The sequence below is a fragment of the Kwoniella dejecticola genome, chromosome 8 (genome assembly GCF_000512565.2).
Source record: "Kwoniella dejecticola CBS 10117 chromosome 8, complete sequence".
In the NCBI taxonomy this organism is placed as follows: domain Eukaryota; kingdom Fungi; phylum Basidiomycota; class Tremellomycetes; order Tremellales; family Cryptococcaceae; genus Kwoniella; species Kwoniella dejecticola.
Window position 1 is genome coordinate 1,491,472 of NC_089308.1, and position 16,205 is coordinate 1,507,676.

General features: G+C 48.3%; 7 protein-coding genes and 1 non-coding gene across 8 annotated transcripts; 4 read left to right on the top strand and 4 right to left on the bottom strand.

Annotated features, from left to right (window-relative positions):
- Positions 1-295: 295 nt before the first annotated feature.
- On the top strand, positions 296-553 carry I303_106829 (uncharacterized protein; the record flags this gene model as incomplete). Its single annotated transcript, XM_065969455.1, has 1 exon — positions 296-553. The coding sequence occupies one exon, from the start codon at positions 296-298 to the stop codon at positions 551-553; it is 258 nt and encodes an 85-aa protein (XP_065825527.1).
- Positions 554-4,192: 3,639 nt separating this feature from the next.
- I303_106830 (uncharacterized protein) lies at positions 4,193-5,369 on the bottom strand (the record flags this gene model as incomplete). Its single annotated transcript, XM_018411785.1, has 3 exons — positions 4,193-4,405; positions 4,484-4,728; positions 4,898-5,369. The coding sequence occupies 3 exons, from the start codon at positions 5,367-5,369 to the stop codon at positions 4,193-4,195; spliced, it is 930 nt and encodes a 309-aa protein (XP_018258986.1).
- Positions 5,370-5,570: 201 nt separating this feature from the next.
- On the top strand, positions 5,571-7,409 carry I303_106831 (uncharacterized protein; the record flags this gene model as incomplete). Its single annotated transcript, XM_018411784.1, has 6 exons — positions 5,571-5,877; positions 5,942-6,117; positions 6,183-6,684; positions 6,762-6,883; positions 6,954-7,065; positions 7,120-7,409. The coding sequence occupies 6 exons, from the start codon at positions 5,571-5,573 to the stop codon at positions 7,407-7,409; spliced, it is 1,509 nt and encodes a 502-aa protein (XP_018258985.1).
- A 366-nt stretch (positions 7,410-7,775) lies between these two features.
- Positions 7,776-9,735, top strand: I303_106832 (uncharacterized protein; the record flags this gene model as incomplete). The annotated part of the gene is made up of 6 exons (XM_018411783.1): positions 7,776-7,995; positions 8,090-8,424; positions 8,511-8,937; positions 9,052-9,188; positions 9,279-9,390; positions 9,485-9,735. The coding sequence occupies 6 exons, from the start codon at positions 7,776-7,778 to the stop codon at positions 9,733-9,735; spliced, it is 1,482 nt and encodes a 493-aa protein (XP_018258984.1).
- A 95-nt stretch (positions 9,736-9,830) lies between these two features.
- Positions 9,831-12,416, bottom strand: I303_106833 (uncharacterized protein; the record flags this gene model as incomplete). Its single annotated transcript, XM_018411782.1, has 2 exons — positions 9,831-11,055; positions 11,119-12,416. The coding sequence occupies 2 exons, from the start codon at positions 12,414-12,416 to the stop codon at positions 9,831-9,833; spliced, it is 2,523 nt and encodes an 840-aa protein (XP_018258983.1).
- A 189-nt stretch (positions 12,417-12,605) lies between these two features.
- Positions 12,606-12,694, bottom strand: I303_106834. Its single transcript has one exon. It is a non-coding gene; the product is annotated as a tRNA-Lys (tRNA).
- A 391-nt stretch (positions 12,695-13,085) lies between these two features.
- I303_106835 (uncharacterized protein) lies at positions 13,086-13,653 on the bottom strand (the record flags this gene model as incomplete). Its single annotated transcript, XM_018411781.1, has 2 exons — positions 13,086-13,441; positions 13,563-13,653. 2 exons carry the CDS (start codon positions 13,651-13,653, stop codon positions 13,086-13,088), a joined length of 447 nt encoding a protein of 148 aa, XP_018258982.1.
- A 372-nt stretch (positions 13,654-14,025) lies between these two features.
- Positions 14,026-16,093, top strand: I303_106836 (uncharacterized protein; the record flags this gene model as incomplete). Its single annotated transcript, XM_018411780.1, has 4 exons — positions 14,026-14,034; positions 14,096-14,211; positions 14,302-14,740; positions 14,810-16,093. The coding sequence occupies 4 exons, from the start codon at positions 14,026-14,028 to the stop codon at positions 16,091-16,093; spliced, it is 1,848 nt and encodes a 615-aa protein (XP_018258981.1).
- Positions 16,094-16,205: the final 112 nt, after the last annotated feature.

Genomic DNA, 16,205 nt, shown 5'->3' on the forward strand with positions numbered 1-16,205 from the left:
CTGTTTCCTAGAGAAGCGTATAAGAGGACGGCAGTCCCGACAATGTGGCTCGCGGTTGTGAGCGACTCGATGTGTATAAGATTTGTGTATATTAGGCAGACTGACGATCGGATCAAATACGACTTCATCCTGTAATCTCCACAACCAAGATATCTTAGGACGAACACGTCTTTCTCGAAGTGTGAGTCTCATCGATATATCCTTGATTTACGATACACCGGAATATGCATGGTCTATTGATAATTTTGGACATCGTCTAGGGCTAATCTCCCTTGTCTTATCATAGTTTTCAAACATGCCTTCCAACGATGATTCTAAAAACAGCACCTCTCAGACAAACTACGACACCAGCACGGGCAGCGACGGCGGTAGCAATGGACGACCGGCAACATCGCTCCATCAGGGCAATTGGCCTCCTTTGACGTCTCTTGGAGAAAGTGGTACGGGCGCAAGTGCGGCTTGGCAGAGCTATACCGAAGGAGAAAGATCTTATGGTGGATTCGATTATGACAATAGAGCCAACGACCCTTCCGTTGGAGATCGATGTAATTGATATTTTAATATTTTGCGCTTGTAGATAAGATTAGGAGGTTGACTTGTTTTTCAATACGCCTCCTAATACTTTGAGTACATTCAGCTCTTTGACATACCATGCCTCGAGTTATGCTGTGACCGAACGTCATAAAGCAATGTATGAGAATACCAGTATCTGCCTTCTGCCAATTAAAGTACTGTAAGTGGGCACAAACGCGTGTGGCGCTTTACATATAGGTCGAAAGGATCGTTCCGCCTTACCTGCGAAGGATGCCTCTGACACCGCACTGTACATATATGGAAGGAGGCTTCGTTGCTTTTGCCCTTTGATGATTGCTACAGTAAAGGGAGGTTTCGTTCTCAGCCAGGATCAGTCGACGGCCTCGAGTCGATCGAGGCGCGGTGTTGGCTGTCGAGTAGAATCGTGTGCAGGTGGATCTGTATAAAACATGAAGCACAAGACCATTTCTCACGAATCATATCCACTCCTACACATGGATAATCTCACCAATCCAATCCACTTCCAGTAGTCCTCCTTACAGTATCACGTCAGAATGAACAACAATATCAACACTGATTCTCCCTCGGGGTCGGACGATCGCTCCTCAGCAAATCCAGTTACTTTGAGTCCAGGGATTAACGACCCCGACCGGGCCAGCTTGCAGAACGAGTTGCTCACCTTGAGATTCAGCACATACTGCGGACTCGCCACGTTGACCAAGCAAGAGACAAGTAATCACCACCTTGAACTTGCAAGTCAGATAAAAGCAATCTATGACAAGTATCCCCACTTGGTCAAAAGCTCTACGGAGGCGTCGGAGAACACTGCCACGAAATGGATGGAGGAGTTCTGATGATGATATACCTGGATCTCGACGATGACGTCGAACCAAGGACGAGCACAGATAACAGCATGATGGGACTTCGGAAAGTTTCTTCAGGCATCAGACTCGATGCATAATCTTGACGCGGCTTTCTGAGCACACTTTTAAATCCGCGGTACAGTGATTGTATTGACCGGTCAGCCCTTTTTCAAGACTTATAAAAGCGTAAAGGAAGGCTTGAAGCGGTGGCTATAGCACAGCTCTCGCTTCATTATCTTGCAAAGAGCCATATCCAACGTCATTGCTGAATCTTGCGATACAACCATCGAGCCGCATGCCTCTTATATATCCTTTCATCTGCGCACTCGGTCTTTCTTTTCATTACTAATGGCGCCATGACTCATAGGTCACTGAGCCAGCACCGTCGGATTCTTGAGTCCCGAAAGATACGCATGGTGTCACCTTACCCTGCATCTCATGGACTTCCTCCGCAGTATTGATACATCGCCTCGCCTGAAAGAACCCTCGCTTGCCCGAAAACTGCTATTAGCTCTCGATCATCCGAATCAGCGCTTTAGAATACCCGAATTGTATTTATGATGTCACAAGCCTTCGACAACGAGTCGACAAATCCGTGCCTATCGAATGTCTTTGAGCCAGGCTTGGACGGTGAAACCTCACGCTCAAGCCGCAGCCAAGATCCGAAAGAGTCAAATCTGAATACTCGTTTACAAGACGCCACTTCCGCCAACGATGCTTCATCTCGCTGCCAAGCACTCGCCCGGATCATAGACCAGTTCGAATCTTGGTCTGACGGTTCATCGGATCATAATCACGCGGATACCGTAGCTTGTACTACGAGAGTCTCACCTACTTCGATTGGGACTTCGCCTTCGCCTCCGACGACGACCTCGATTTGCATGGCTTCCGCGAAGCATCCTGATACCTCCGGCTTTCGTATCGTTCAGACAAATCAAGCTCCGAAATGGCAACGATGCTCACGAAGCTCCACACAGGGGTCTTCACGATTAAGATCAATCTAGTGCTGTAGCACTGGGTAATGGGCCAATCATCTCCTGTGAATTGTGCCACACCGCATACATAGGGTTTATGGTGAAACCAATAAAGTATTTATCGTTGCTCGCTATGGTCACAGTATGCATTTTTGGTGTTGGTGAACGCTTGTGTCCACTCAGTCACGGATCGCGCGTGGTTGGGAATGAGACTCCCTGCAGCATGCGGCATTGAACCAGCCAGAACTGCTATCACCCCTCGAGATTGCCCGTCACAACTTTAGCATGACCTCAGAAACAGCTAAGAAGCATGTGTGCACCACAGACCCGGCATCTGCGAAGCCCCGGTTTCAAGTCAGGAGCGAGATCAAAGGTATGATCGACGAGAACCCTCCGCAGTCATGTTTCCCTTGGAGCTTCCCAAATGCATAATCGACTTACTTAGCCTTCGTCCAACCCCCGATCTCATCGCATTCCCATTCAGATGTTGACTTCGCTCACTGTTTTGCAAAAGCCAGTCATCTACTCGCCAAGTTCAAACGGTCCAACAGACAGTAGGGGTTAAATACATATGCATATCTTAATTCTTCCCCCTGAGATCTGGACGATCATCAGCCACAACCCTCAAGGTCCACTCAACAATGGCTACCAGACCACCACCATCGAGCAATTTTTACCCATCCAGGCTCGATACCCAATCTGACCGTGCCAGCAATACCTTCACGTTCATGAACGCCGCGAAGCTCAGAAGCGACACATACTACTCGATGACTGGGGAAAGAAATCGGGACCTCTATGTGCTCGATGTTGCGAAAGAGGGGATCATCACTGCGACTCCCACAGAGCAGTCCACAAACAGAGCTGATAAGAGCTTGCCAGACCAGGTAGTCTACAGCAGTCTCCGCCAAGGTGGAGCTGATACTTGATACCAATGTTTTTTCCGACACGTTTACGGCATGCTAGCGAAGATCTTCCTCTACTTGGAAGGTAGCAACCACTGAACGAGCAGATACGGTATGCACAGTCATGAGTGGACGCATCGACTTGTTACCATATGGCGAGCTCGGAGAGATCGTCGGTAACTCTCATGATGTTAGTAGTATATGTATGTGTATTCGTTACGCTTGGTGCGAAGTCCAGAAGGTTGAGGATCTCCGGTCCAAGCGGAAGCGAGGAAGCGGTGAATAAAATGAGCATCGAGCATTGTTTTAAACGCACCTTTCAATACGCTTTGTCTGTACCGGTTCCCCGAGCCGCCTGAACGCAGTGTGAAGAATCACCGTCTCCGTTATATATTGCTTAAAAGAATGACCCTTTGCCCTGCCCACTCGTCATTCACTGATCTCAAGCACACCAAATTCCTGGAGGATTTAATTAGTATGACGGATCCCAGCAGCATTTCCGAAACGATCGCGGATACGACTACTTATTCGCCCATCAAACGAGTCAACAGTGTGGGCAGCAAGTATGCAGGTCGATCCCAACCGACCGGCTCCATTTCCAGGACGACATCATCGTCATCGCCATCGTCACCATCATCGAACGAAGTGAGGCTTGTCCGGTATATTTCATTTAACTCCAATCTGCAACCTTCCAAGGCTGAAGTGATCGATGACTTTACTTGTCCTATCAACGATGGACTCGCTGTCCAAGATGAGGCAGCGTGATCATCATGTCAAGGACTAGTGATTTGCTCCTGTTCAAGGTGATTCTTCGGGCCGAAATGTTAGCCGAATAGCGGGAGAGATGAGACATGTCAGTCCATTCCAAGTCAGTCGGACAATTGATCGTATGCGTAATCTAGAATATGCATTGGCTGCCTTACATACTATAAGCACCCGATTTCCCATGACCGAACCTATCTCCCAGCCCTCTGGCATCTTTGATCTTCTTCTGCCTTTCATTATCCGTCAACAATCTTCCCGTGATGCCCATATCTCTATCGTGGTCCCAGATGGCAGGCGCATCGTCGTCGTCCCCTTTTTTCTTCTTCGAGAGCTTAGAGGAGTGCTGGTCAAGGAGTGATGGGCCACGCTAGGACACCAAGTTAGTCAGCCTACACGCTTGAGAACATGATACGATCCTACAAGTGATGGACTCGGGTGGACTCACATCATGTGCTTTCAAAGTACTCTTGATCTCATCTTCCCTCCTTCGTTTCCTCCTTTCCTCTTGCTCCTCGTCAAACGACATGATCCTCTCGCCTGCCTTGTCCTTCTTCCGCTTGATACCAGCTACCTCATCCGCTATACGCCGAGCCTTCTCCGCGGGAGTCTCGGTCCATACACTATGATCTACTGATTCTGGCTCGCGGGTTGACTTGGAGAATGTTGTTGGGCGCTTACGCAGGGGGTCGACTATGCATGTCGCAGTCATAATCAGCATGAGTCTCCTATATGTATACTTCATTCACTGCTCCTCCGAATGCATAACATCAACAAGCCTTGTTGCATATCGTGTGACTTTTGGAGGATACTCCTGAGGCGATGAACACCTCTGTCTAACCGTTTGAACAATCGTACTCACCATTAGACAACACTCCACTAGTCGGAGGCACCAACATCCATTCTTCCCTCTTCTTCTCCTTCGGAGCGTTTTGCTCTTCCAGAATCTTCCGACGCCTCTCTTCCCGCTCCAAGAATTCTTTCACCGCCGAACCTGATTCTTCCCCGGTCGAAGCGGTAGGCATGGGTCCAATTACCTCATCATCACTCTCATCGTCATCTTCATGCGATGGCATCGGCCTCGAAGGTCCCGCAGTCGGCATGGACGGTCCGACGGAAGGTCCTGAGGCAGGTAGAGACGGTCCAGCTGGTTTCGCTTTGCGTGCAGCAGCTAGATGGGGTGGTAAAGCTGGTCCGAAATCATCGTCGTCATCGTCTTCTTCGTCTGTTACCGGGGCAGGTGGAGGTCGGCTTGGACCTTCTGCTCCTGGAGAGGAGGGTCCATTGCCTGCCAGATGGGCTAGATGTGGTGGTAGTGAAGGTCCAATAGGCATTGTTTGTGTGATCAGTCGTGTTATCGGGATGAAAAGAAGAAAGCGAGGGAAATGTTCAGAAGTGGAGGGAGTGCCGGGATGACGAGTGTACATTTACCGTCGGGGCAGTGCATCACCGTACCATACAATATAAATCTGACATTGCCACCTTGTTGAAGCTCTTCTTTCATCTTCAGCTCACATTATTCGCAAACCCACATAATGACTCAAGATACGAAGCCACCCGTTCCATCGCTTTCGCCAGAGGACGACCTCGACTTGCCCCCTCCATCATACGATAGCGCTTTAGCTGCTTCGTCGTCCTCTCGACCTGATGTGGGGGGTTCTTCGTCTCATCTCCCACCTCCTCATACAAGTGCAGAAGACCGAGTGATACCTCAACATCTTCTTCATCTGTTCTCCGGCCCCCCAAATGGCGAACCGCATATCAGTGACCAGAATATCCCGTCTATAGAGTACCAGAAGAATGGGCTGATCCTACAAACGAGTGATCCAAAATTAGCCAACCGTGTGTCCATCGATATGAGACTTTTGTCTGATTAGTCATCAGCTGATTCTTAGGTATGTCATAGCCAATGTCATGTATAATTTCCTTAGACATCAAGCTATGATCCCTCCGAATGTTCAGATCAGATGCAGCGGACAACATCCTGAGACGTCGCAGATCGACCAAACCGTCTGGCAGAACGGCGTGCAAGTACAGAAGAAGAGAGGAGAGACATACTATGTAACCGATTTCAACTTCACCGTATGTGCCATTACTATCACGAAATCTCGCAAAGTGTATATTGACAGAATCGTATGACGTGACAGATCGATCTGAGCGACATCATCAATCACCCATCTAACAACAACCATATTCATCTTCGAACCATACCTGCGGACTGTACCACCCACAGAGGAGATCACTCGCTCCGATATGCAGCATCATTCGCTCCGGAGCATCAAAACACTCACGGCGGCTACCAATCTCTGGACGCAGAGAATGATTACTCTGCTACCGATGTAGGGAGGAAATCGACCAGGGCTGAACAAGCCGACATTGATGCCTGGAACTTATTTAGGCTGAAGAAAGGGATCCCAGGTTGGGTCAAGATGCAAGACATGCCAGAATTTTGGGACACCAGAGCTGCTTCGAAAGCCCCTCAGATCAGTCTCAATGATACCGGAGATGTCGAGAACGCTAGACGTGCCATAGACGATAAACCGAGTTTGAAGGAATGGTGTCAAGCTTACTGTAGGGATATGGGTGTCTTCAAGGAGTTCTGGGTACTCAGGGGTCTGTACGGTTGGGATATGGAGAATGTGCAGACTGGTGAGTGACTTATGCATACGCCTACTCATGACGCGGAATCGCTAGATAAGCTGATATGGGAATGGATTCGTTCGCAGCCATCAAGAACGCTATCTTGTCCACCGGATACCAATCGAACTACATTTCCATCGCTACTGAAATCAAGCCTTCAGCAATCGTCATCCGACCAAACAACATCTTCAGCCGAGCTATCAACAATGTAAGTTAAGCCTTTGCAAGGCGGATTAGACACCCTACGCCTTGCAATTGACCCTTTTATGATGCTGCAGGGGTTCATCTATTTCCTTTCGTGGATCACCTTGATCTGGCCAATGATCTGGGTGCTCAAGCGAATGTTCCCAAGGATTTTCGGTGCACCTTGGAACGTCACTTATATCAATTGTAAGCATTATCTTCTCACTGCCTTGACTCGACGGCTTATCGAGTTCAATGTAGACGCTTTAAAATGCTACCCACCTCTTCCTTCGACTTATCCGAATGAGAGCATTCAAGAAGCGCAAGATAGGTTAGCGAGTCTGTACAAACTTCATCCGGAATTACCAGAGAATCCTGTTCTCCAATATGGACCTAAGGGGGTACATTACCTACTAGGTAGGAAAGAGGGCGAGTGGTTTAGGGAATGGGAAGAACGAATCCGGATGGGTGTAAGGATGAAATTTACGGGTCAGCTCGAAGGCGGGGTCGGCGATGCTCATAATGTAGGACAAGGACTGGACGGCTACTAGTGCCCGATACCGGTGCGGGACCCAGTAGATAGATGTCTATATATTGTATCATATTATCAGTAGTCACTGTAGATTGACGTACACGTTCTGTTTGTATGGTGTAGACACTTTATGGATACGCATGGCATGTCGCCGAAGTTTCCGGGATCGCAAACAAAAACGAGGCACCGCCTGTAATGTTTTGCCGATCACATTCGTCATGCGTCCCAATGTTACGGGCGCCAGCATAGAAAGGCTTATCTTTCAGATATACTGCCATAACGAGACTAATCATGGTCCGACCGAGCTCAACATGACGTTGAACGACAGACAGATAGTGATATGACACGAAGCGCGAAGACCGGTGAGGCAGGAACCTGTCCAGAGATGTCTCCGGTGGACAGGTCGAGCGAAGCAGCCAACCTCTCTCGGCCGTTGGACGCTATCTCTTCAACAATAGATCCGGCCGATGTTAGATATCCTCACCATCTGGTAGTCCGACCTACGCAAGAGGTGTTCCTTGCTAATGAGCCTCAAGATATGTCACACATCGAGACAACGAGGAACGGGGATCAGATTGAAACACGGGATGAAAGACTTTCGGATGGTAAGTCTGTTGATTTTGTCAGAATGACTTCCTGACCTCTTTTCTCCTCACACGCTTCCTTGTACATGGCTGACCAATGACTTTATATCAATAGCTGCTGCCTTGTATGATTTCCTGATATATCAAAGTAAGATCTTACCCAAGATCACCATACGATGTACAGGTACAAGCCTCGTCAAGCCCCGATTCCCTTCCCCTTCGTCTCCAACGCGACATCGCCGTCGCTCACAACGGAATGGAGACAGGGCATCTCAGCTGTATCATCCAGCATGCACGTGTACTTGTAGATGTGCCTACGCTTCCTCAGAATATGCAGATCCCCCCGAAGTGGAAGAGAAGGAATCTTGTGATACCACTACAAAGCACAAACCCAAATCCGCTCCTCAAGGCGTCGGTCCACCTAAACGAAGGACCGATTTTGATTTCACCGTGAGTTCCCTCTTACCGCCCCCCGCAGCATTTGCGGGGGGTTTTCGCGTGTTTATAGACTGATGATTGTGCTCTCTTCGCTCAAGATCGACATTTCCGAAATAATTACGCAAGATCCTGAACAAAGAACCATCTGGACCCCGCCAAACACTTATCCAACATATAGAGGCTCTCACTGGATACGCTTCGCCGCTGAGAGTCAGATCTCGAGCTTGACTGATCCAGGGAGATGCCTGGGCTTTCTCGAGGCCGATATATGGGCTTCATGGCAAGGGCATAGGCGGAAAAGGGGGATTCCAGGATGGATGGATATGAGCTCCGTGCCCGATTTCTCTCGTGGTCTCACCCCGGATAAACTTTCATCGTTCTCCAACTCCAGCAAAGACCCGTTCACGCCTAAGCAAGCTACTCTCAGGGAATGGTGTGAGGCTTTTAGTAAAAACCAAGGTCTGTTGAAGGAATTTTGGATGACCAAAGAGGTTTCAGGATGGGATTTTGAGAACCTCAGACACGGTAAGTCAAGCACTATTCTAATGCCTTTTCCCAAGATCAGAGTACTATCGCAATATCAGCAACACGAGCAATCAGCTGATACTGTACCGCACCTCATTTGACCCATAACCATAGCAATCCAAGAATCAATACGATCCTCAGGATATCGCCTCGAAGACGACAATGAGATTGATATTGTAGTCAACGTCAACATTCAGCCCAAATACGTCGTTGTCAAGTCCAACGGCTGGCTCAGCAGAGCACTGGGTAATGTAAGTTGACCTTACTATCAACATTATAGGGACTTACAAGGTACTGCGATTTTGCTGATTGTCACTGATTACCCCAATAATCTTTGGTAGCCCTTCATCTACTTCTACAGTTGGATCACCGGCCTATATCCTCTGATCTACCTGTTCAAATGCGCTTTCCCTAAGATCGGGGGAGCGTATTGGAATGTAGTTTCCGTTGATTGTGAGTTGGCTCTCTTCTCGTATTCATCCGAAGGAGTGCAATCCTCCAAATATCTAGACAACTGCCTTGGTACTGACAAGAGGTCATATATCAGACGCCCTGAAAAGTTATCGCAGATTCCCCACGGACAGTTCCGTTACAGCCGACATTTCAGCCTCCTCGAACCAAGGTCCTCCCGAGATGGATGAGCAGTATCGCATGATTGGCATGAAAGAAGGTGAATGGTTCAAGCAATGGGAAAAAGCGATAATCATGGGCGTCAAGAAAAGATTCAAGGGGGAACTAGATGAGAGTATATTGATTGATAATTTGGCTGCTAGGAAGTTGGACGGATACGCCGACTAGAAGATATTGTATTAAGAACATAAGCTACACATGCATTCTTCATCTTATATACAACTGTTCGGAGGCCATGCATGTCGGGCGTATCGTAGCGAGACTCAATCCCACTCCTCATAATCGTCCTCCCCTTGATCACCTTTCTCCGTCTCAAATTCTGCACTACCACTCCCAGACTGTCCCTCCTCATCGCCCTTCTCGTCTTCCAGCTCATCTTCCTCTTCCTCAACATGACTATCCCTTTGTTTGCCCTCGCTTCCTTGTTCCTCTTCCTGCTCCTGTTCGGATCCCATATCGGATCCCGGATCCGAATCCGGTAAATCACTATCCCACCCTTCCCGTTCTTCTTCATTCGGATTCCACACATACCCCTCACCATCAGAATCCGAATCTGAATCACTTTCAATAATCCAGGCATTTGACTTCATCCTCTGATTCACTCTTGCCATCTTCTTGATCCTCGTCGTAGGGTATCGTCGCTGTACATATTCCACATATTTGCGCTTCCTTCTCTGTACATCCGTAGCCAATAACACTTCGATATATTCCTTCTCAGCAATATCTTGACTAGATCTACCCTTTGTCTTTGTCTTTGTCGCGTCACTTTTATCGATATCAAATTCCATCGTCCAGATCTCCGCTCGATCTTGACCGTCTTTCTGAGTCTGATATCTCTCCATCGCGGCGGATAAAGTCCGCTCGTAAATCTTATCGTGAGCCGTATCTAGCTTGTCCAAGGCATCATCCAGATCTAGCTCTTCTAATTCCGTGGCCGTCTCGCTCAAGTCATCCCGCTCAATATCCGAGTCAATACCTTCAGTAGACTCGTTTGTGGTGGTGGGCAAATGTGCCAAGTGATGCCATGGGATATCACCTGGAGGATAGAGCGATCTTCGGTCACGGAGTCTCCTCATACTGACTGTCTCGAAGTCGAAATCGGCGTCCTTCAGATCTACTTTTCCTTCTTCGACTAGGTGCATGTTGCCGCTGTCTTTGTCATTACCGTCAACAGAATCACTTGACTGATCGTTGTCATCTTGCTCAACCTGGCCGGTATCGGTATCATCGTTGAATACCCGTTGAATGAAGTCGATGATGATCTCGGAAGGGTATGTCAAACCTTCCTTGATGAGCGCTTGATATACGTGGTTTGCCGTTAGTTCAGGTATCACCTCGTCTTCCTGAGATCCGGAGTGCTGAAGATAGGCTTGCTCGGCCAGAATAATCGAATGATGAATCAATTGTCGAAGTTGGTCTACTAGCAATCGCTGGATACCCTGCAGTACGGTGAACGAGACATGGCTAGGTCTGTCTGGATACTGCTGCCTATCCCAGAAATACCTTCATCAGCCAGATTTTTGAGCCACATAGAGCCACGAATGGACTCACTTGTACAGCTTTCGGATCATATCAAAGTTGAAAACTTCCACCCCGCTCATCATGAGATGATCATACATGCCCATCTGCCTCAATCTTCCAACTGCGACGGCACTCGACTCTGTCTTCTGCTTCTTCCTAGGCCGTTGCGGAGCCAGTGGACTTTTCTCGCCGTTCTCCCTACTTGCAAATATAGCATCCGCTCCTCCCGCTAGATCGATTTGATCTTTGGTCATTCCCTCTTCCATCAATTTCTGGTTCCTGTATTTCTCCCTGTTTCGCCGTCGATTCGTTATTGCCGTCAGGAGTTTACGCTGTTGGATCGTGCGTTCTTTCTTGGGGATAGAGATGATCTCGAGGTAATTCTGCTGGTCCATTTCTATTTTTCCTTGAGGTCCTCCCTTGGTAGGTATACGTGTTTCTTCCGCATCATTTTGCTGTTCTACCCCGGTATCCACATCATTAACTTCATCATCCCCTGCTTTGGGGTCTTTCGCTTTTTTGGGTGGTGAGGAGACGTATTTGACCCGATCAGAATACCAAGTCGACCAATCTGGCTTCATCAGATTATTCAACTCGCTCAGCTTGATCCCATCAATATCTCGCAAATAATCATCCGTCGCCCACTTATTCTCCATCGTCTTGTAAGCTGGATAATTCTCTAACATTTTTTCCCTTCTGTACGGTGTGAGCTTCTCCAAGTCTTGGCCATTTCCAGGCTTTAGGTTCTCAAGCAGATTTCTGCGTTCGGCTCGACGATTTCTTCGAGTGATAATACCTAATTCATCTTCCTCTCGCTGCTGAATATCCTTGATGATCCGTTCAGCCAAATACTCTTCCTTCTCTATCCAGCTATCCGACACTTCTCTAGCTGAGGGAGCTAGACCTCTCCTCCAGGATCTTAGCCCATCATACCTGATCTTATTCTTGGGGTCCGCAGACTCATGACGGCGGTTATGATCTACTTGTCCCGTGATTTCCGCGCCGTACTCTAGTAAATCCAAATAACATTCCACCTCATCTTCCGTTTTCGTACCCACTTCAAGGCTTATCAAGTCAGGTCGGTATCGCGAGTGTCGTCGAAGCGAAGCGAAGAATGCTGTCTTCTCTTCAGGGGTCCATAAGGCATTACTGGGGGGTACGATAGTAGGGTATGGGATTCGCTTATTCGGGTTGAGGATGGTCGCTTGGCCGAGGATCTGCTGTTTGGAAGCTGTTATGTGCGCGTCGAGGTGATGTAGGTACCATTTCGAGCTTGACTCGTTGGGTATGAGTGTCTGAGCCTCAGGCGACCCTTCAGGCTGTGTCATGGAGTGTCATGAGTGGGTAGATTGACTGAAAGAAACATCTAGGAAGAATTGAACGATACGAACGAAACGAAATTGAAAGACAATGCGCGCGCCCAAACTCGACGAAAAATCAAAAATTACCCAAACTCATAAGGAAAACAGGGCCGCAAAAATCAAAAAGATGATACGCTTTCTCCAGATTCACTTTTGTGAAGCTCTCGGCGGGTATCGAACCCGCAATCGCCCGATCAACCGAAATCGGTAAGAGTCGGGAGCCTTAACCATTGGGCCACGAAAGCTGGCGATTTCATGTTTCGGGTGCTTCGGTCCAATATATATAGTTGTTTTCAAACTCGTTAGAAACAGAGAAAATAGCTGCCGTCGACACTTGAGGATTCATGGCGAAAGAGGGAACGTGAATGAGGAGCGGCTCAGGCTGCAGACTGGCTCCATGAGCACACGTGCTTGCGCGTTGCCACGAGTGATTCATTTGTGGTTCACTGGCTGAGCAAAGAGCATGAAAGAGTTAAAATGATACCGAGCTGACCCGAACTTTTCGAGCGACAACCAAAAGTGTGGCATGAGCAACGCATCTTATGGGACTCGCAAAGTCGCACGAGTCAAGACATGGACTGTACATGCTTTGCATATTCACCATAGTAGTGCGGAGACCGTACTGTCCAAAGCCGCTCAATACCAAACTGGATTCTCCAATTTCTCTCTTTCCGGATCATTCCTCCATTTCTCCAGCGCTTCCTTCGCTCTCTTCATTATATGAGGCCCGTACAAAGGTCCATACGGCGGAGCGGGCTTGCTCCTGTCGCCCAGAAAGAAAGGTACTTTCTTCACTTTTTGCTGTTTACATACAGCCTCAAGGTCGGCAACATCGTCTTTATCGTATCCCTGACCCAACATGACTCCATCAGGTATCTTGGTGTAATCGTGACTTCCCGTTCCTTCTTCTTTCGACAGATCTTTGGTATTTCCAGAAAGCAGAAGTGGGATATCTCGTCGTGCATCTTCGAAAGATGTTATGAATCGTACCACTATCAACGATTGCAGTAGAGGATTAGCCAGACTCCCTTGTCGCGACAGCATGCGAGGTTGACAGAGAACATTTGGTTGGGCATGAGGTCGCTTCTTCTGATACTCGATTGGTGAACTAACCCTCGTATTCTGGTTTCAAGCCTGCAATAACTTCTTTACCCACAGCAGCGGTCTTACCGCACAGGATGATCCGCAAGAGGGGGCTGGACATGTTATGGACTTATAGGGTGCGAGTGGAAGAAGAATATCTCTTGATATGTGGACTATCCAAGTCGGGAAGAAGAATCGCAGACTTGCACGAATGATAGGTGGATGCCTAACGATATAAATAGCAGAACCTTCCTCCCAGATCCGCTGTACACTATCTTAGCAGGACGTCATATCGCCGAGCAGATTAGCCGGAAGACCGAGGGCCAACACCGAGAGCGGGATCAAAAGCACAACTCCGGCGACATGTGTTAACCACGAGTATGAGTATCGTATTTTGACATCATTACGGAGGAACTTTGTCTTGATAAACTCCATTTACACACCTGATTCAACGTCGTTTAACGACCTCAACGCTCAGAGCTGAAATATCGACATGGATCAGGTGAGCTTGGGAACCTATGCACGTCTCTGTTATGGAGCTGATATAGCTCACATCCCCGCAGGACGCGTTCCGTAACTTGCTATCTGCCCCTCGAGCGGCAGCGTCCGGCAGCTCTTCTCGAGGCGTATTAGGTGCCCCAGCTCCCAAGCGAGGATGGGGTCTGAAAGCTAAGGAAGGGTGAGTATAAAGCTTGCCTAGCAGTCAGATCTCGATGCAATTAGTCTATCAGATTAGGGTGATGTACTAAGAGTTGGTTTCTACGCTTAGGTATGAGAAGAAGAAAGAAGACAAATCTGCTAAACCCGAATTCGCGCCTCGCAAATACCACAAGAAGGAGCAACAATCTGCCACCGAATCACAGTACAAGGACCGAGCAGAACAGCGTCGGAAAGGTCTAGAGAACGAAGAATATGCGGACGTGACGAAGTTGCTGGAAGATTTCGAAGCTCGAAAAGCGAATGCTACGCGGCCTGAGGAATTAGCAGAATTGGAGAAACAGCGAGCATACCTCGGAGGAGACGTGGAGCATTCCGTCCTGGTAAAAGGTCTAGATTATGCGCTGTTAGCTTCAAGAAAGGCGGAATTGGCCAGAGAGAGAGGGGAGGAGATTGATGATGAATTGGATAATCTACAACAAGGCTTAGGCAAGAAGTCAAAGGCGGTTGTTGAGGAAGTGATCGAGAAGGACGAGAAGCTGGGTAAAGGGGTGAGTCCGCATATCGTCCAGCTCACACCTTCAAATACATGGGTTCTAATGTGTGGCCGTATGAGATAGTTCAAATCGATAGCGAAGAAAAACATTCAAGAATCGGAGAAAGGCGAAAAGAAGAAGAAGAAGAAAAAGAAGAAAGTCAAGTCTGACGAAGTGCCAAGTAATGTAGGAACGGGCGATGCGAAGCACGAAGATAAGAAAGACATCAAGGAAGAGGAGATACAGCCCGTTAAAACTGAATCGTCAAGTAAAGGGGTTGCACCCGTCGCGGCCAGTAAGGCGAAGAAGGATCCCTCGCCACCACCGTCGGAAGATGAAGATATTTTTGGAGATGTAGGAGAATACGATCTCAAAGCAGGAGCAGGGGACTCAGATTCAGACTCATCAGACATCGACGACAAGATGGACATCGATACTAAAGCAGTGACAGCGGATGGTCCTTCGAGGGGTCGTTCAAGGACTAGGTCCCCCATAAATAGGAAAGGTGGATACGGCCCAAGATCACCTGGATATAGACATGATCGAGACAGGTCAAGATCAAGATCAAGGTCGAGGTCAAGACCCCGGTACCGATCTGAATCGTACAGTGATGATTTAAGATCGAGATCGAGAGGCTATCGAGATAGGTCACCCGTGTACAGGAGAGAAAGGTCGCCATCGTACGACAATAGGCGGAGATCGCCCAGTCCTTACTCAAGCAGAAGCAGAAGGAGGAGGTCGCCCAGTCCGTACAGAAGAAGATATAGGGATAGGTCGTATTCCTATTCCCGGTCAAGGACAAGATCGAGATCGAGATCGAGGTCGCCGTACCATTACGAATCTCGCACTCGTAGAAAATCAAGATCGCCTAGAAGCAGGAGGAGGTACTCAAGATCTAAGTCACGCTCGCCTATACGGAAGAGACAAGCCTCGAGATCACCATCCCCCGCGCCGAAAAGACAAGCTCGTGAACGATCATACTCGCATACACCCGAACCATACCTTGTTGAACCTCCTCGATCACCGTCTCCTTCCGACTCAGAGGAAGGTGATGCAGGAGGTGTCAAATATGGTGAGAAATTACAGCCGTTGCAAGGATCGAATATAACGTCCGTCAAGTCGTTCTTGGAGGCGGATAGTAAGGCTGCGCAAGATGAAGAGAGACGTCTGAAGAAGGCCAAGTGGCGTGCAGCTCAAGGATTATCAGCTCAAGACGGTGCTTCGGATCTGCTGGGTCAAAGTAAGAGGGATGGAGAGAAAGAGGATAAACATAAGCAGAACAGGGAGTATCAGTTGTTGATGAATCGCATGAACAAAGAGAAGGACAAGGATGGGCCCAAAAGCAAGAGCGGGGATCAAGCGGATTAAAGAAAATGAAACTTGTGCAAGGTGAACCGATATGTACAACTATGCATGATTTGTATGTGTAACAAGTGATAATGCCATAAGCTTTCGAAGCTACATGATGATTCGATACTGA